Source organism: Microcaecilia unicolor, chromosome 3, assembly GCF_901765095.1.
Source record: "Microcaecilia unicolor chromosome 3, aMicUni1.1, whole genome shotgun sequence".
Taxonomy (NCBI): domain Eukaryota; kingdom Metazoa; phylum Chordata; class Amphibia; order Gymnophiona; family Siphonopidae; genus Microcaecilia; species Microcaecilia unicolor.
This window is the reverse complement of record NC_044033.1, coordinates 259,941,467-259,961,662: the sequence shown is the minus strand read 5'-3', so window position 1 is coordinate 259,961,662 and position 20,196 is coordinate 259,941,467. Positions and strand designations below refer to the sequence as shown.

The following is a 20,196-nucleotide window of genomic DNA, read 5'->3' as shown; positions in this document are numbered from 1 at the left end:
TAAGTTCATACTTATTGCACGAAACCAGCACGATAGGAGTCTAGGTAAGTCCGATACCGATCAAGCCCCTTACCAAGATCCAGTGACACCTACCGCCCCACCACCTTATGATGCAGCTACTGCCGCAAGCTCTACCAAGCTGCTACCATGTGCAGTGGGATATACCCCAATACCCCCAGGATATTGTGATAAACCTATCACAGATCCTCTGCTACAGAATTCCCAGGGATCTCAGACGGAGACCTCCTCATCCCAGGGATCACAGACAGTGACACCTTCGCTGCCTGCGGGATCTCTAGCTCCTGCGATTTTTGACCCACCTACCACCGTGCACATCGCTGGTGTTGTCGATATATCTCCTCTTTCATCTCAAAAGAACCCCCTTCCTATGTCCCAGGGGTCGGCACCAACTCAGCCGCCCATAACCCCTTCAACAATACCAGTGGCCCAGACTATCGCTCAGTCGCCCACTGTCACAACTGCTCCAACGATGCAAGCAACTACCCAGACCCAGACAGTTACCCCACAGCCACCACATGTCTATCGTACTATTGGTGGTTATGAGATTGAGATACCCCCCCCCCCCATTATTGAACAATATCCTTGTGTCCCGAACCCGCCAGTTCCGATTATCACCCACTGCCCATCTAACAGCGGAATAGATGCAGCCGCTCAAATAACTACTTACCCGAACCTGGAAAAAGGTCAGGTATCACATATGACCACCCAAACGACTACCCACCCATATATGGGGCACGCAAATCAAACCTCACCTCTGCCACCGCGTTTGGACTCCTTTGCCCAAACTGGTCCCTTACCCCCTGCATCATTACCTTGCCCTACCCTGTCCGAGTTACGACAGATGGGTTTTGTTCCATACAGTCCTGCCACCCAGGCACGCGCAATTTGTCAGGAATTGTACGATCAGGGCTACGTTAAATTGCCCCCTGAACCGGATATTCCATCCATGCCCATTCTTACGCCTGAATGCTCCACTCCCCCTAAATGGGACAAGTTGGGTGCACGACCAAAAGTTAGATCTCCCCAATCTGTGGAGGAATTGGAAGCCCTTCTGCAGCGTCCTCTGTTTCTTCCAACCAAACCTAGCATGAAGGAAACCCGAACCGAGCCTCCTCCGATGCTCGACTTCTCCTCCCTAGTGGCAAGTGACGCTATCCCTTCCTTCGCTGACGATTCACCTCGGCTTACTTTACCCACGGCTCTCCCCCTTACCACCCCGGTCCCTTCGGGAGCACAACCTCTGCCACAATATGGCCGTGCATTGGCCAGTATGGGAGACGGCCTCGCGTTCGTTTCAGAAGGACTTCGTTCTTTACGCAAGTCCCTTTCAACACAACTGCGTCCTGATATCCCGGACACTGCTGCATCTGCTGCACCAAGATCCGAATTACCCCAACAACATGATGTTATTTCTCATCACACCAGACAGCGCCACCCTCAAAGTTATCTTACTACTGAGGGTTCTAATCGGTGCCTTCCAGTCATTGACAGTCCTCCTAACCCTACAGTTTTTACTGCCCTAGATACCAGTGCAGAGCATACCCTATCTAGCCCACCTAGCACGCCCGCCCAGTATGTAGCATTACATGAGAATTCATGGCATTATGTTCAGCCATGGATTGATAATCTTGCAGGATGGTCTGAGGCTCTCCAGCCCCAGTCCGCCCTTTTCCCACGTGAAGGCTCCTTGCGGTCTGACAAGCTCTCGTTAGTGCGAGACCTTATTTATGACCACCCTGACCCCCATTGGGATCAGAAGACAACCCTTTACCTAATCCAAGGTCTTCAGGTTTGGAAAAAGTATGAAAATCAATTCCCCCCACCTGCCGCAATAGGGACCCTTCCATCCTCAAATGCTAAACTCTTACCCCTACTGAACAAGATGTCAGGTGGTGTCCCTCATACGGAGTACACCCCACTTTCGGCTGTTGAACTAAATAGCCTTATACTGCAGCTCCCAGATATTGCAATGGGAGGCAACCGATGGTTAAAAAAATTACAGGACATTACATTAGGTACTGCTCTGTCAGTTGGTGACATGAAAGCGTTATTGGGCAGAACCCCACATGCTAGTGTCACCGATATATTCACTCAATCAGGCTATGCCAAATTTGTAACTGATACCCAGTATGATGGTAACCCTTTGACAGAGATCCAAACCAAAGTATTCCAGGAAATCCGGACCATGTATCCGGCCCTTAAAGATTTTTCAGTTATCACTTCCCAAAGATGGGAAATGGACTCAGAGCCTATTGAGGCTTACTTGCTCAGACTCCAAGATCTTTTCAAAGAAGAGACGGAGGAAAAATTTGACTCTGATAATGCTCTTCCAGTGTTCTACCATTTACTTAAGGGAACCTTACCTGCAGAGATTAAAAATAAATTGGAAAACACAGTTGGTCTCCAATTGGAAAAATGGCCAAAAATTCGTGAACACATTCTACATCATTGTAGAAGACTCATTAAAAGCAAGCAAGATGAAGCTCAACATCGTAAGACAGTACGCACTAACTTAGAAGTGCTACAAACTGAAGATCTCAAAGAAAAGAGAGCCTCTAAGAGCTCTGACACAGATCCCAATACCCTCGAGACCTCTCCCCCTGTTATTGTTATGTATGCTGACCAACGCTATGACAATAACACCCGAAATCAGGGCCCACGGCCCTACCGCCCAGACCGTAGAACTGATTACCTAGAAGAACGAGGTCGCCGCGCCCAACCTCAGCGAGGTCCCCCACGGGGGCCCCCTGATGCAAGTAGACGACCCAGAGACTACCGTTCCCGGCCTAGTCCTGATCGCTTTCCTGATGTTCAGTGCTATCGTTGTCATCAATACGGTCATTACGCACGTGAATGTTCACTACCACCACAAAATACACAAAAAAATCAACTTCGCCAACGCCCTCCAGACCGGCAGTCTTTCCCTTTGTGGAATCCAGATCAACGCCGCCCACAGTGACTAGGCGTGGTCCACACTACAGCAGGACTGGATGATCCTATGATCACCTTGTTAATCTGTGATGTTCCCATCCCTTTTTTAATTGACACAGGCGCTTCTCGCTCTGTGCTTGCCCACGTTCCGCATAAACTGCAGAAATTTCTCAAAGTTTCTCCAGACAACATTACCACCACAGGATTTGATGGTGTCCCCACGGACACACCACTGCTTGAACCCCTGTCCATTAAATATGCCGATCTTCAACTTTCGGCCCCCTTCTTGTATGCTCCACTATGTCCTGTCAATTTACTTGGAAGAGATCTGTTGACATTGTTTCACTTTGAAATTCATTTTGATCCTTCCCCTAATGAAAGCACTTCACTCCTGATGGCTGTCACCTCTATGGTTGAGAAACAAATAGAGATTGCTCTGAATGACCTACCAGGTTTTCTTTGGGCCACACCTGAAAAACCCTATGGTGAAGTAACAGGCCCTCCCCATCGTATCCAGCTCTTACCTGGCTGTAAAGGCCCCAAAATCACCCAATATCCACTGAAGCCTGAAGTTATTGCTGGAGCTCAGGAACAAATTGATTCCTTGTTACAGCAGGGTATTATTGAAAAGTGTAATTCACCATACAACACTCCATTGTTCCCTGTCCCAAAGAAGGATCCTGGAACCTTCCGTTTAGTGCAGGACTTACGAGCACTAAATGACCTCACTTACGCTACATTCCCAAATGTGGAAAACCCGACTACACTCCTCAATAGCATCTCCTTGCAGACATACCATTCCACTATTGATTTATCCAACGCCTTCTTTTCCATCACTCTCGACCCTGTAAGCCGCCCGCTAACGGCTTTCCAATTCAATAACACAACATATCAGTGGACTCGTCTTCCCCAGGGGTTTACTGACAGTCCTACCATCTTTTCCCAAACTTTAGCAGGACACATACAGGAATTTAAACGTGACAGGTATGTTCTCCCACCACATACTTCTATTGTTCAGTATGTGGATGACATGCTTATCACATGCCCTGACTTTGACACTTGTGTTCAAGTCACCTGTGACTTTCTGGGCTTTCTTGCTACGAAAGGCTACAAAGTTAACAGGAAGAAATTAAAAGTTGCTCAGACACATGTTACCTTCCTTGGCCATCACATTGGCCCCCGTCAGAAGGGCCTAGGTCCCGATACCCTACAACACGTCTCGTCTTTGCGTGTGCCCACAACAGTTTCTGATCTCAGAGGTGTCCTTGGCATGCTAAATTTCTGTCGCCTTTGGATACCCAATTATTCAGCCCGGACTCAGCCATTTTACATGAAACTACAAGGTAAACAGAAAGTAAAACATGAATCATTACACTTTACAGCTCAGGAAACAGCTGATCTTATGGCCCTTGTGAAGGATGTTATGCTTTCCTCACCATTGGCAACCATTGATGTTTCTCAGGATGTGCACCTTTGGGTTGTGCATACTGAGGATACTTGGTCTTGCCTAATTACCCAAGAACATGATGATCTTGCATGCGGTTACCTTTCAGGAACTTTTTCACCCGTTGAAAGAGCTTTTGCTACTTGTGAGAAAGGTCTTGTTGCCGCCAGTACTGCTGTTACCAAACTATACAGCTACATTCCTCACCTTCCGGTGATTCTCCACACGTCCCATGATGTTAAATATCTATTGGACAAACAGATTAGTCACATGACTGTCTGCCGTTTGCAAAAGTATCAAGTACTTTTGTTTAGTGTAGTGCACTCCATTCACCCATTAACTTTAACTGACCTTCAACGTCTGGATCCACTACTCACCGTCACAGAGACAGCACAGAATGCCATCTTTCCCCATGAGTGCACTACCCAATTATCTGTACCCGAATCTCTCCATGTACATTCTGAAATCTTGCAGAGTGGCGAGGTTTGGTTTACAGATGGTTCTCAGCAAAACGGGGTAGCTGGTTTTGCCGCCCTACGCTACACACCCGAAGAATATATACTTGACCCTGTACAATTTAGACTGCCAGAGGCATTCACAGCCCAAACTGCAGAACTTGCTGCTGTTTTATACGTTCTGCTGTTTAAAGCACTACACTCAGATTTGAGCATTGTCACCGACTCGGACTATGTTTTTGCTTCTCTGCATTCCCATGTCCGCAAATGGAACCAGAGAGGGATGATCTCCTCTACTGGCCAACCTTTAAGTCACTTACCTTTGTGGTCTGCACTTTTTGATGCACTGGAGAAGCGCCATCAAAAAGGTCTCCGCACTAGTATCTCCTGGATTAAGGCACATCAGGAGACGGTTTTTTCTTTTGCCATCAACGGCAACCATGCTGCTGATGAACTAGCCCGTGAGGTCACTTCCCTTTCCAGTCTTCCTTCCGGAACCGCTGCCGATGTGACACTTCCGGTCATTGTGTCCGAAGCACCACTCCTTGACACGCCTCCTTCAACTCCATCCGATTCCACACATTCTGATTCCTCCTCTCCAAGTACCCCTCCCCTTTTTCATGCTCCTCCCATCATTACCCCTCCCTTATCTCCAGTACCGGAGTTTCCTCTGAACGAGCCTACTCCTCTTGTCACCTCTGAATCCCTAACTTCCGACTTCTCTTCTACCCTCACTTCCTCACTTACACAAGCAGAAATCACCTTATGGAAGCAAGCAGGCTGTTTTCTTAATCCTAATGGTATTTGGACCCATCCCAATGGTCAACTATGTGTTTCACAGCATGTTTTGTCTCTCCTCCTGCATGCCCTCCATTACCCTTTGCATTTGAATGCTAATACACTGTATGATCAACTGTCTTCCAAATTATGGGCTCCCCAAATGATGCCCATGTGTCACACTGTAGTTCACAATTGTTACAAATGTTTCTTGTATACACCTAAACGGGGACCTGTTATTCCTTCAGGTCATTTGCCTGTTGTCCAGGGACCTGGCCAACATTGGTATATTGATTTCACAGATATGCAGACACCTGTTTGTGGTAGACGATATCTGCTTGTCTGCGTGGACGCTTTCTCTAAGTGGGTGGAAGCTTTCCCTTGCTCTAGAGAAACCGCACAAACTATGGCACAGTCACTGTGCAATGAAATAATCCCTCGATTTGGTATTCCTGGTAAAATAACCACGGATAATGGTACACACTTTGTGAATGAACTTTTGCAGAACCTCCTTCCAGCACTTGGCATTACTCACAGAACTGTCTGTGTCTACAAACCCACCAGTAATGGTTTGGTTGAAAGATACAATGGATTGCTCAAAACCAAAATGCGTCAGCTTATGGCAAATGGGATAAAGAATTGGCTTGATGCCCTCCCTTTGGCACTGTTATCTCTTCGTGCCACTCCATCCTCTTCCCTTAAACTGACGCCTTTCCAATTATGTACAGGTCGCCCAATGCGACTTCTACCTGGCAATCCAGACGCTCAAGTTCCCGATCAATACTCAGTATATTGGGATATCTTACAGACTATTGTAAGTTCTCTGTCCTCAATTTCACAGGCTATTTCGGACAGAAGAGGGGATAGTGATGCCAATAGATCCCTCCCTTACAAAGTGGGTGATCTGGTGCACCGGCGTTATTATACGCACAAGACCTGGCGAGATCCCATCTACATTGGGCCCTTCAAGATAGAGGCTTTGTCAGCTACAGCTGCCAAGCTGGAGGACCACACATCCTGGGTCCATCTGAAAGATATACGAGCCTATCCGAATACCGAATCAGGCCTCCTTGATGTTTCCAGTTCAGCAGCCACTGGAGATACCTGCCCCACCGCGGACCCCATCTCCACCGCCACTGAGCCCAAGACCACCGACACCGCACCCAGCATCACTGTGTAATCACTTGGATCAACTAGACCAGAGACTTAATCAACTAGTTACACAAGACCAACCATCTCCCGAATCGCACCTACTAGATCTCACTGATATCACCATCCAAACGATTGCTGAGTCACCTGAGTCACCACCTGAACAACCACCAGTACTTGAACCTGCCTTTGAGTGGCCATCCTCACCACCACCTTCCTGTGTCCCTGAATTTCCACTTCCCTACGTTGATCTTCGTATCCGTCTCATCCGAATCCGCAACTTTGCAGGAGATTTGGATCTGGGTGAACCAGAGTCTGAGCACTTTTTAACTTTGCAGAATTTGTACAGCAACATCAGTGAGCTGCTTGACATTTTACACTTGTATTTCCCGAATCAGGCCAGATAAATGCCACGCCAAGTCCAGCCACAGTCCACTCCAAAAGAAACCATCCCCTTACAGACAATTCCTTTACAGAAAGTTCCAATCCCCTTACCACCTTCTTCAGCCACTCCAGTTGGTATACTCCTCCGCAGGGAATCAACCCTTCGCAGGGAACCAACCTCAGAGAACCTTACTGCCCTTGCTGACATCAAGGAACCAGATCCACAAAACACTGACCTTTATCCTATTGACAAGTGTGACTCTGAGCAGTTATCTGAAACCAATACCCATTGGTCCAACGACTTCGACGAAACTTATCTGGAAGACGACACCATTCCAGACGGCACGGACGCAAACAGCACCGTTGCAAGTGTTGTTTCAGCAGGAGTTACGGTGTTACATCAGTACACCCTCTTCTTCTGCTTTCCATCTGCTCGATTGTTTGCTGTTGGACTTGTGTGTTTTATCTTACTTTGTATAGGTTTGGTGTTGTTTCTCACTACCCTGTTTACCTATACTGCTGACAGAAACCTCGTTGATCTTTGGATCACACTCAGTGCCTTTCCCACTGGCAACGTTACTTTGCCCGTTGGAAACGCCACGGTACTTGCAACTACTTCTGTACTTGCAACTACCCCTGCAGTACTTGCAACTACTTCTGTATTTGCAACTACTCCGGTTCCACCACCTACTACAGCAGCCTACACAGAGCCCCAACAGTATACCACATTCACGCGCTTGTTTGGACACAGATCCCTCCAAACGATCAAAAAGATCAGTCCCCTTGCCACCAGTTATCCCACCTCCTGGGCAGACACATCTGCCACAACAGACTTTTCAACTGGCAATCCTACAGTGCCTATTGAAAACGCTGCGACTACTCCTGTCCTTACTGATTCTCCTGTTTTGCATTCTACAAGTGTTTCCGATACTAACAGTAGCTCGGACAATATTGTCCCCACTATTACAAATACTTTTCAGGATAATATTACCTTGTCTGAATTGCGAACCACCCCTCCTCCTTATCCTTTGGTGCCTAATACTGACGTTCCTCCTCCCACGAATACTACCATAACCACTCCAAATATCAGAGTCCCAGCTACACGCCCTCCCAGATAGCCCAACACCCCCATTAATTGTTATAATATATGTCCCATAGCAGACTAAACAACCAGCCTTCACCGCCACAAACTGTTCCTTCCCTTGAATCTCCACTACCGTCGCCTAATTTAGGTGATCAAGTAATCCCAGAGTATCTTCTAGATCCTCGAGAATTAAGATTTCCCCATTGGGACCCAGCTCCAGAAGACGATCCCAATTGGGATCCCCTCACTCGATATCAGACACTGTGTGAACCCTTACTTGAGAGTTGGACACTCGGTCCCAGTCGAACAGTTACTCATACTCTGGCATTATTTGGAGGAAGCTTGGGTTTACAGGTTGAACAGACTGATGAGCTCCTAATAAGACCAGAAACTGGTGACGTGGTGGATTTTTGGTTATTCACATACGCCATACTTGGCACTGACTGGATACCTTTTTTGTTTCTCAGAGAGGTTGGATTGGGACCTTTGGAAATATATAGTCTTTTCGAAGTACCCGATCCCACTGAGAAAGGGGCTATCAGAGTTTACCCCCCTTACCCAAGTCATACCTAAATGATATATCAAGTCTTGGTATATTTGGGGATATTGATTATTGTCATTGCAGCTCTTGCTAAAACCCTAGGGGTGATTCTGTTACTCACTTTTATTCTTAGCCGCCAATTGCCTTTTGTACAGTCCAGATCTAACATCTAATCATGAAAACTACCAACATGAAGTGTCTAGCCCTCCTGTTGTGTGTGCTCACCATGCCCATGGTACAAGGAGCACAGAAACTAGAAAGTTTTCTGCAACAATTCATAACTACTTACGAAATAACATTACCCACTACTAAGGACACAACCACAATAACCCTTGATGTGTGTGCTTACACAATGTGCGGAGAACATCCTGTGCAGCAATATTTGTCAGCTTTTGAAATATACCTATGTCCCTTCTCCAATTGCGGAAGTTGGGCGCAAGTATGGTGGTACACAGGTTCATGGGTTCCCTACTCAGGTAGCGAAATTCCAGATCTCAAAAAGAGCATTTCCATTATGAAATTGCGAGTGACTGGCCTTTGTTCAATGACCAAATGTAATCAAGTGGCTATCACTTTCAGAGGAGTAACGGATGTTACATACAGAACTTATTCCTTAGGAATTGATGCCACAGGTAGAGACCCCATTGGAAAATTTAAGATTGTTCCACCCCCAGCCCAACCAGAAAAGAATCCTTTGATGCCAACAAAGATCCCAGAAGTAAAGATTCCTTACCAGATCGTGTCAATTAATAATTCCAAAGATTTAATGGCACTAGAAACAGGATTTGGAGAGACAAACTTGTGGCTCGAATGGGCGCATTATACTACAAAGAGTTTGAATGTCTCTAATTGTTATTTTTGTTCCCATGCAAGAGCAGAACCAACAGTAGTTCCCTTTCCTTTAGATCTTCACAATGATCCAGATGGTTTTTGGTGTATGTTAGAGTTATTGCAGGTAAAAGAAGAAACCAATAAGTCTTGTCAACATCTTGACGAACACCACCCCTACTTACCCCCTCGGATGAGGGTTCCACCTGCATTCAGGATTCCAGATCCTGCTACCAGATATCATACATGTCTGGAACGATATGGGGTGAAAAATACACGGTTTCTAGGAAATTTGACCAATTGTAACACAACCCTAGAAAAAGGGACTCTGCGAAATCTGAACCTCACAGAGTTTTCACAGGCTAGAGCAGACATATGGTGGTACTGTGGAACCCATACTATCCACCATACACTTCACAAAAGTTGGACAGGAAGATGTGCCCTGGTCAAATTGGTAATTCCAATCATTATAGCATCCTTGCTCCCTCCTCATAGCAGCTCTTCCTCACGAGTGAAGAGAGATGCTATGCCTGGATCCTTTGATGATCGAGTCTATATAGATGCAATTGGAGTTCCAAGAGGGGTTCCTGATGAGTTCAAAGCCAGAAACCAGATTGCAGCAGGGTTCGAATCAGTTTTCTTTTGGTGGGCGACTATAAATAAAAATTTGGACTGGATCAACTATATATATTACAACCAGCAGAGATTTGTGAATTACACTAGAGACGCGGTTCAAGGAATTGCAACACAATTAGATGCCACCAGCAGAATGACGTTAGAAAATAGATTAGTGCTTGACCAGATTCTGGCAGCGGATGGCGGAGTGTGCCGCAAGATAGGTACACAGTGTTGCACTTTTATCCCCAACAATACTGCTCCAGATGGATCGATCACCAGAGCTTTACAAGGCTTAACCTCACTGTCACAAGAATTGGCAGAGAACTCCGGTGTTGACACATCTTGGACTGGTTGGATGGATAAAGTTTTTGGTAAATGGAAGACATTTATCATTTCTGCAGCCACCACCATAATCATAGTGGTAGCAATTTTTATACTAGTAGGATGTTGCATAATCCCTTGTGCTAGAGGCTTAGTAGAACGCTTGATTGAAACTGCAATAACAAAAAAGACAACGGCAGGACAATATGTCCTGTATGAAAATCTCCTTCCCAACACCACTGGAGATAACACATTGGACTATCTCCCTTTGAGACGGACCAATCGCTATGCGAATGCTAGAGACACTATAGAAATGTCTGCAACCGTATAATCATGTAAAAGCACACAGGGATGCAATATAATAGTGTTAAGACTGATGAAAGAATGTAATCAATAATCGGTATGACTATATAATCCATGCAAATGTATACTCAAGATATAATCAGTATATAACCAAAAAAGAATTATTGATTGTTATTAATATATATATCTCCATATATGTAAGAGTAAGATTGAACCTGCATATTAATAGGTTTAGAAATATTATTGTTGTAGTTATAGTATGTTACCGAAGTAGTGCCTATGTTATCACTTTGATTCAAACAAATCAGACTATACCAGCTTTCAATTAGACTCATTCGATTCTATAATTTAATAGGATACCTTCTGGAATGGATGGTACCATGGTACGTTAACCCTGGTGTCACCCTATGGGATAGGGTGAAGAGGGGAATGTTAATATGTGTTGTAGCTTGAGGCCTATCCACTGGAATGGTGGCGGGCCAAGTTACTGGGCTTTGGCCAGCTGAGCAGCCCTGACTAGGCCTGAAAGCCCACCAATGGCCTTATAGATGGGAACCTGCAAAAGCAGGCCTGCATGATGGGTCTTAACAAAATCTGGTAGAACTGTTAAATTGAACATAACACCTAAGATGTCGAAATAATGGACAAAAATGGATGAAGTTTGGTTTTTAAAATGAAGTCTGTGAGATTGGCACTCAGATCATAAGATGATATGAAAGATGATATGAAACTGAAATGCTAGTATTGAGATATTTTTGTATCAAGAGGGAGAAAAACAAGTGTTGACAAAAGCGGAAATGTCACAAACAGGTGCAGATATTTTTGTAATAAGAAAAAACATGTTGTTGACAATAACGGAAATCTTGCAATAGCTAAAACGGAAAGAAGAGGGTACAGATGGACATCTGCCGGAAAGGAAAGTATGAATCAGAGGTTGGGCAATATTAAGAAAAAAAAACCAGGGGTCTTGCCATTGACTTGCATGTAGTCCTGCGCCTATAAAAGAGAAGAGATTTTGGCAGATCGTTGGAACTTTCCCCAACACATCCTCAGAGCCAGAACTCTGTGCAGTTGAACCTAGAATCTGTCTGATGAATGTACCAAATTGAAGATTTGATTTTGGTAAGAATAAACACTTTATTTCTGGCAACTATCTCTGTCTTTATTTCTAATTCATTCTTTACCTATCATTTGTTCTGCAAGGTAATCCACACACAAGTAATACTCAGTCTGTGAACTAATTTGGGTTGACTTTTAATAGAAAATATGTGGGAACATAAATGGCCAAAGATCCACCTACATCCTAATAGACAGAAAGCTGTGGTCATGGGAATTGGATGTGAACTGAGCCTTCTGATACCTCCCCAGGTGTCTCAGGAATTCAGGGAGGCGGTCTACAAGATCAAAGAAGAACAGACTCTCTGTACACCTCCGTGTCGAATGATCAGACGGGGGTCTACAGAGGGTCAATAAAAACAATACTAATCTGCATTAAGCAATATTTATGCCTGAAGATCCATAAAATGTTCTTAAGTATTGATATTTACCTGAACATAATGTGCTTTTTATTAGGAATAAAATAATCTCTAATTTCCTTAATGCCAAAGGCACTGTTTATAAAGTCACGCGAGTGTGATGGGAGTGGATGACAGGAACCAATAAGACGCATTCTCCACTTTCCAGCCATTATTGGATAATCACCAGTAGTTGCTTCAGCTACAAATGTGTATCCATTCTGAAAGATACAAAAGTTCATTTTATGTGAATATGAATAGCAGTAACAAATAAAGGGCACCTTTTACAAAGTGGCACTACAGATTAGCGGCCTGCTGAATGGGAGGAAGCCTACTCAATTTCCTTAAGCTTCTTCACATTCAGTGCACGTTAGTCAGTAGCACCACTTTGTAAAAGGAGCCCAAACATTTTATTTACAATATTCAATCTAAACATATAACATGCTGATATTTAAAAGGCACTTAGGATGTCTTTTACTATGCCACGCTAGCAATTCCCTTGCGGCAAATGAGAGGAAGCCCATAGGAACTGAATGGGCTTCCTCTCATTTACCGCGCAGGAATCACTAGTGCGGTTTTGTAAAAGAGGCCATTCCAGTGCTAAGGAAAAGTTTGTGAATCCCAAGTATAATATTGAAAACTGCAAGTCCTTACCACAATAAACTTTTTAAAATGGGAAACATGTTTTCTTATGCAATAAAAAGGGTATAAATTGAAAAATTCCATATTTCTTGAGACATAAAATGTGCAAAACAGAAACAATAAAAATAATTTAGAATCGGTGTGTTGAAATAGTAAGTGAATACAACTACCATCCAATATTCAAAACTATTGATCCAGTTAGCAGGTGCTGCTACCTGGATAAGTATCACTGACCAGGGTCATGTCCAGATTCAAATAATGCCACTGAAAATCAAAGCAGTCTGCCCCAGCACTATCTGGTGTCAGCTTAGCAGCAATATTCAGTCTACATAAAGATTGTCCTAACTTTGCCCAGGTAGCTACCCAGATATTAGGCTGAATAATGCTGATATCTGGATAGTGGTGGTAGACAGTACTGAATCCAAATATTCAGCACTGGAAACTATCTGGATACTGGTACTGAACATCTAGATTTAATTCAGCCATGGTGGCTAACATTTAAAAAAAAATGCTGACTGGACCAGCTATATAAACAAAAAGGTGGGAATATGAGCCAGGCTATCCAATAACTGGACCTAAAGTCAAGTTTAAAACAAACAATATTTATTAATTTTCAAACAAATAATAAAATAATTCCACATTAAAATTGACTCGACACAACGTTGTGTTTCGACCAGATGGCCTACATCAGGAGTCTTGTGGCTGATGACAGCAATAATAATAAGAGTAAGATCATCAAGTCCCGTGATGATGTGTGCTCATATATAAAAGGTGTGCAAACAAGAATTCAAAAATGGTCCTCTTGGTAACTGCTCACAGTGCTTATACTCCTCATTGTCTTTGAGCCAGTGCAGAGACCTTTTTGTTTATATTTCACTTTTCGTGGGATCTATTGAGTTCTCCACGTACGTGGATTCTCTTTAGACTGGACCAGCTAAACACAGGCAGGTTAGTTTCCTTAGCATAGTTAATCGATAAATACATTCCAAGACAAATTTGTTCAAAGAATTGTACTTTGATTCCAAATTTAAAGGTTTGTAAAACAGGAGAGGAGCTTGAGCAGTGGTGTACTTTGTTAAAAATTACAATATACAGAGCAGCCCAGCACTCACATGAAGTTTTTCAATGTTTTATTAATCACAAGTTCTCATAATAAACAGACTGACCGACAAGGTCCTGTTTCAAAACTGCATCAGGGGCGGTCGTCAAGCCTCCAACTTAATTCACTGCCATCGTTTGTTCAAATTAAGTTGGAGGCTTGACGACCGCCCCCCGATGCAGTTTCGAAACAGGGCCTTTTTGGTTGGTCTTTTATGAGAACTTGTGATTAATAAAGACGTTGAAAAACTTCATGTGAGCACTGGGCTGTTCTGTATATTGTTGTTGGATTGAGCCCCTGCTGAAAGAACACATCTACTAGTTACAATTTGGATTTGTTAACAACTATAGCATATACAGCTTTAGAACATTGGGTACCTGATCACTTAGGGGGTATTTTTGGTTGGTTTCATCATGGAATCAGCAATTCAGACACTAAGGGTGGTAGTTATCATGGTGTGTTATGGATATAACCTCTGTTTATTCATTTATTGGGATATATTTACCGCCTTTATGAAGAGATTCAACCAAGGCGGTGCAGTATTTGTCTCTTAAACCATAAATGGCAGTAATTCAAGTTATATTATTGTAACACATGGTATTTTAAGTTGCCGCAGGTTACATATTAATGACATGCAAAACATACAAATGCATGCAGAACACCCCATTAACATGTAAATTCTGTAACATGGCTTGCAACGAACATTGAAAGCCACATTATAGCTGGAAAAACTAAGTCCAGCAAAAGACTAGGGTTATTTCATCATCTGGGGACAACCAGGCCGCAAAGCCGCTCCTGGGCTTCATCATAAAAGATATGGGAAAAGTCAAATTGCACTGGCCCCCACCAGTGGCGTTCCTAGGGTGGCTGACACGCGGGGCGGATCGCTGTTGCGCCCCCCCAGGTGCAGCGCCCCCCCCATGCAGCGCGACCCCCCCCTCGGCGAAACAACAGACACCCCCCCCCCCCGGGTGCATCTTTACCTGCTGGGGGGTGCCGCGCGTCTGTCGGCAACGCTCGTTCCCTGCTCCCTCTGCCCCGGAACGGGTTACTTCCTGTTCCGGGGCAGAGGGAGCAGGGAACGAGTGTTGCAGACATTCCCCAGCGGCGAAACGACGGACACGACCTCCCCCCCGGCACCACCCCGGGTGCATCTTTACCTGCTGGGGGGGGGGGGGGGGCGCGCACCTGTCGGCTTCGCTCGTTCACTGCTCCCTCTGCCCCGGAACAGGAAGTAACCCGTTCTGGGGCAGAGGGAGCAGGGAACAAGCGTTGCCGACAGATGCGCGGCACCCCCCCAGCGGCGTGCACCCGGGCGGAACGCCCCCACTGCCCCCCTTGGTATGCCACTGGCCCCCACAGCACCCTTCCAACCACAAAGCCACTTCCTGAAGGCCCCCCATATTTAAGCCTCCCTTCTAACATTCCTCAATTCAAGTTCCCACAACCTGAAAAGCCTCCCCACGTCACACCATAGAACTCGTATGTATGTGCATGCCTATGCTCCATAGATATGTGATAACTATAGTATTCTATGTGTGTGTGTTCTCCACCTATGTGTATGACGAACTGTAAACGATGGGGCCCTTCGGAGTGGAGGAGTAGCCTAGTGGTTAGTGCAGTGGACTTTGATCCTGGGGAACTGAGTTCAATTCCCACTGCAGCTCCTTGTGACCCTGGGCAAATCACTTAACCCTCCATTGCCCTTGGTACAAAATAAGTACCTGAATATATGTAAACCACTTTGAATGTAGTTGCAAAAAACCTCAGAAAGGCAGTATATCAAGTTCCCTTTCCCTTTTACAAAGCCAGAGGAAGGCTAACACGCGGGTAGCATGCCCCAAATCGGCAGTAATTCAGAGTATGGCATGTGCCGAATCCTGCGGTAGAAAATATTTTCTACCGTGAGGGTGTTCCCGGCAGTAATCGGCAACGCAACCACGTTGGCGCGTGCTGAATGGTTACAGAAAGGGTAGCGTGAGTCCTTACCGCTAAGTCAATGGCTGGCAGTAAGGACTAAGGCTGTAAATAGGCACATGCTAATTTTAATTTTTGAAAAAGCCCATTTCCCAGCCCATTAAAAAATGGCCTTTTCCCCAGCCATGGTAAAAAGTGGCCCAGAGCGTGCCCAAAAGATGTGCCCACACTACCGCGGGCTACGTTTTACTGCAGCTTTGTAAAAGGACATCTACACTTACAGTTAAAAATTGTTAAAATTCAATGCGAAGAAATACAAAGTGATGCACTTAGGGAGTAGAAACCCAAGAGAGACTTATGTGTTAGGCGGTGAGAGTCTGATAGGTACTGAGGGGGAGAGGGATCTTGGGGTGATAGTATCCGAGGATCTGAAGGCGACGAAACAGTGTGACAAGGCGGTGGCCGTAGCGAGAAGATTGCTAGGCTGTATAGAGAGAGGTGTGATCAGCAGAAGAAAGGAAGTGTTGATGCCCCTGTACAAGTCGTTGGTCAGGCCCCACCTGGAGTATTGTGTTCAGTTTTGGAGGCCGTACCTTGCGAAGGATGTTAAAAAAATGGAAGCGGTGCAAAGAAAAGCTACGAGAATGGTACAGGATTTGCGTTCCAAGACGTATGAGGAGAGACTTGCTGACCTGAACATGTATACCCTGGAGGAAAGGAGGAACAGGGGTGATATGATACAGACGTTCAAATATTTGAAAGGTATTAATCCGCAAACAAATCTTTTCCGGAGATGGGAAGGCGGTAGAACGAGAGGACATGAAATGAGGTTGAAGGGGGGCAGCCTCAGGAAAGATGTCAGGAATTCAAACATGCGTGGGATATGCATAAAGGAATCCTGTGCAGAAGGAATGGATCCTCAGAAGCTTAGCCGAAATTAGGTGGCGGAGCAGGTGGGGGGAAGAGGGGTTGGTGGTTGGGAGGCAAGGATAGTGGAGAGCAGACTTATACGGTCTGTGCCAAAGCCGGTGATGGGAGGTGGGACTGGTGGTTGGGAGGCGGGAAGTACTGCTGCGCAGACTTGTACGGTCTGTGCCCTGAATAAGGCAGGTACAAATCAAGGTAAGGTTTACACATATGTTGTCTTGTTGGGCAGACTGGATGGACCGTGCAGGTCTTTTTCTGCCGTCATCTACTATGTTACAGAATAGCGCTTAGGAGAACTATTTGATTTGCATGAGCACGTGTGCACATTCGTGCATATACTGTATGTTACTATTCTAATCATTATCTGCCAGGTTCTATATATTGCAGTTAGCATTCCGTGTCTAAATATAATTGATCATATTTGTAAAAGGTGACTATAAAGTGAAAGGTAAAATTATGTATAATCATACCTGATAATTTTCTTTCCATTAATCATAGCTGATCAATCCATAGACTGGTGGGTTGTGTCCATCTACCAGCAGGTGGAGATAGAGAGCAAACTTTTGCCTCCCTATATGTGGTCATGTGCTGCCGGAAACTCCTCAGTATGTCGATATCAAAGCTCCATCCGCAGGACTCAGCACTTAGAGAATTACACCCACGAAGGGACACTCTGCCCAGCTCACCACCGCCGAAACGGGGGAGGGGAATCCGTCCAGCTCATCCCCGCGGAGCGGGGGAGGGACACCACACCCGCCGATGCGGGGGGATCTGGCTTATCCTGCAACCGCAACCGCGGGAGGAGCTGACTGACCCTAACACCGCCGAAGCGGGAGGGGTACAAAACTGCCCTACAGCCGCACGAAGCGGGAGGGAGTGCCGGCAGAATTTTAAGTCTCAATCCAGCCCCGTAAAACGGAGGGGAGAGGAATGCAGCAGCTCACTGTAACACAAACTCGTCTTAACTCTTGAAGAATCCAAGTGAAAAAACTTGAACACGAAGTCTTTCTGAAGTAACTGAAGACTAAACTTGAACCTGAAATGCAACCAGAATAAAAACAATACAGATATCTGGGAGGGGCTATGGATTGATCAGCTATGATTAATGGAAAGAAAATTATCAGGTATGATTATACATAATTTTACCTTCCATATCATCAAGCTGATCAATCCATAGACTGGTGGGATGTACCGAAGCAGTACTCACCCAGGGCGGGACATAGAAATCCCTGACCGCAACACTGAAGCTCCAAACCGGGCCTCCGCCCGAGCAGCCACAGTCAAGCGGTAATGCTTGGAGAATGTATGGGCCGAAGCCCAAGTTGCCGCCTTGCATATCTCTTCCAAGGAGACGGAACCGGCCTCTGCCATCGAGGCCGCCTGAGCTCCTGTAGAGTGAGCCTTCAGCTGGATAGGCGGCACCTTCCCCGCGGCCACATAAGCCGCTGCAATGGCTTCCTTGACCCATCTTGCCACTGTAGGCTTAGCAGCCTGCAGACCCCTACGAGGACCTGTATACAGGACAAACAGATGATCCGATTTCCGGAAATCATTGGTCACTTCCAAGTATCTGATGATGACTCGTCTCACATCCAGATATTTAAGAGCAGAGTACTCCTCTGGGTAGTCCTCCCTACGAAAGGAAGGGAGACATAGCTGCTGATTCACATGGAAGCGAGAAACAATCTTGGGCAGGAAGGAAGGCACTGTGCGAATAGTCACTCCTGCCTCAGTGAACTGTAGAAAAGGCTCTCGACACGAGAGCGCCTGGAGCTCGGAAACTCTTCTGGCTGAAGTGATAGCCACCAAAAAGACTGCTTTCAACGTCAGGTCTTTCAGAGATGCCCTTGACAAGGGTTCAAACGGCGGCTTCTGCAATGCTCTTAGCACCAGGTTGAGATTCCACGCAGGCACCACTGAGTGCAGAGGAGGGCGCAGGTGATTAACCCCCTTGAGAAAGCGCACCACATCTGGCTGCGAAGCCAGGGAAGCACCCTTCAGGCGGCCCCTGAAGCAAGCCAGAGCCGCTACCTGGACCTTAAGGGAACTGAGCGACAGGCCTTTGTCCAGACCTTCTTGCAGGAACGTCAACACTGAAGAAATTGGAGCAGTGAAAGGAGAAAGAGAGCCTGCTTCACACCACGCTGCAAAGATACGCCAAACCCTGGCGTAAGCAGTAGAAGTAGAGCGTTTCCCTCGCTCTCAGCATAGTGGCGATGACCTTGTCTGAGAAGCCCTTCTTCCTCAGACGCTGCCGCTCAATAGCCAGGCCGTAAGACCAAAGGGGGAGGGATCCTCCATCACCACGGGACCCTGATGTAACAGGCCCTGCTCCACTGGCAACCGCAGAGGATCGTCGACTGAGAGCCTGATCAAGTCCGCATACCAGGGACGCCTGGGCCAATCCGGACCCACCAGGATTATCCTGCCGGGATGCTTTGCCACCCGGTCTAGTACCCTGCCCAACATGGGCCAGGGCGGGAACACATAGAGAAGCTCTTGTGTCGGCCATTGTTGGAGAAGAGCATCTACTCCCAGGGATCGAGGGTCCCGTCCTCTGCTGAAGAAGCGCGGCACTTGGCAATTGGCCGATGACGCCATCAGATCTAGGCTCGGCTGGCCCCAGCGCTTCGTGATGTCCAAGAACGCCTGAGCAGATAGCTGCCACTCTCCGGGCTCCAAGGTATGGCGACTGAGAAAGTCCGCCTTGACATTCATGACTCCGGCAATGTGGGCCGCTGACAGCTGTTCCAGGTTCGCTTCCGCCCACTGGCATAGACTCATAGCTTCCTTGGCTAGAGGGGCGCTCTTGGTACCTCCCTGGCGGTTGACATAGGCCACAGCCGTGGCATTGTCCGACAGGACCCGTACAGGCTTGAACACCAGTACCGGGATGAACTCCAAAAGCGCCAACCGAATGGCTCTGAGTTCCAGGAGGTTGATAGACCACTTTGCCTCTGCAGGAGACCAGAGCCCCTGCGCTGTCCTTCCCAAGCAGTGGGCTCCCCAGCCCGATAACGAGGCGTCCGTCGTGACGACAATCCACTCTGGGGACACCAGAGGCATTCCCGCAGACAACTTGTCTGTCTGCATCCACCAGCTCAGCGCCTTGCGCACTGCTGGATCCAAGGGAAGACGCACAGCATAATCCTCCGACATCGGAGTCCAGCGCTGCAGCAGAGAGTGTTGTAGTGGTCTCATATGAGCCCTGGCCCAGGGCACTACTTCCATCGTGGCCGTC

The 20,196-nt window shown here is 46.4% G+C and overlaps 1 protein-coding gene across 1 annotated transcript in view; it reads right to left on the bottom strand.

The window, feature by feature from the left end:
* ADGB (androglobin) overlaps positions 1-20,196 on the bottom strand; it is a 738,031-nt gene that overhangs the window by 222,214 nt on the left and 495,621 nt on the right. The window contains exon 26 of the mRNA XM_030198035.1: positions 12,404-12,591. Within this exon, the coding sequence (XP_030053895.1) occupies positions 12,404-12,591 (188 nt within the window). The remainder of the gene's footprint in view (positions 1-12,403; positions 12,592-20,196) is intronic.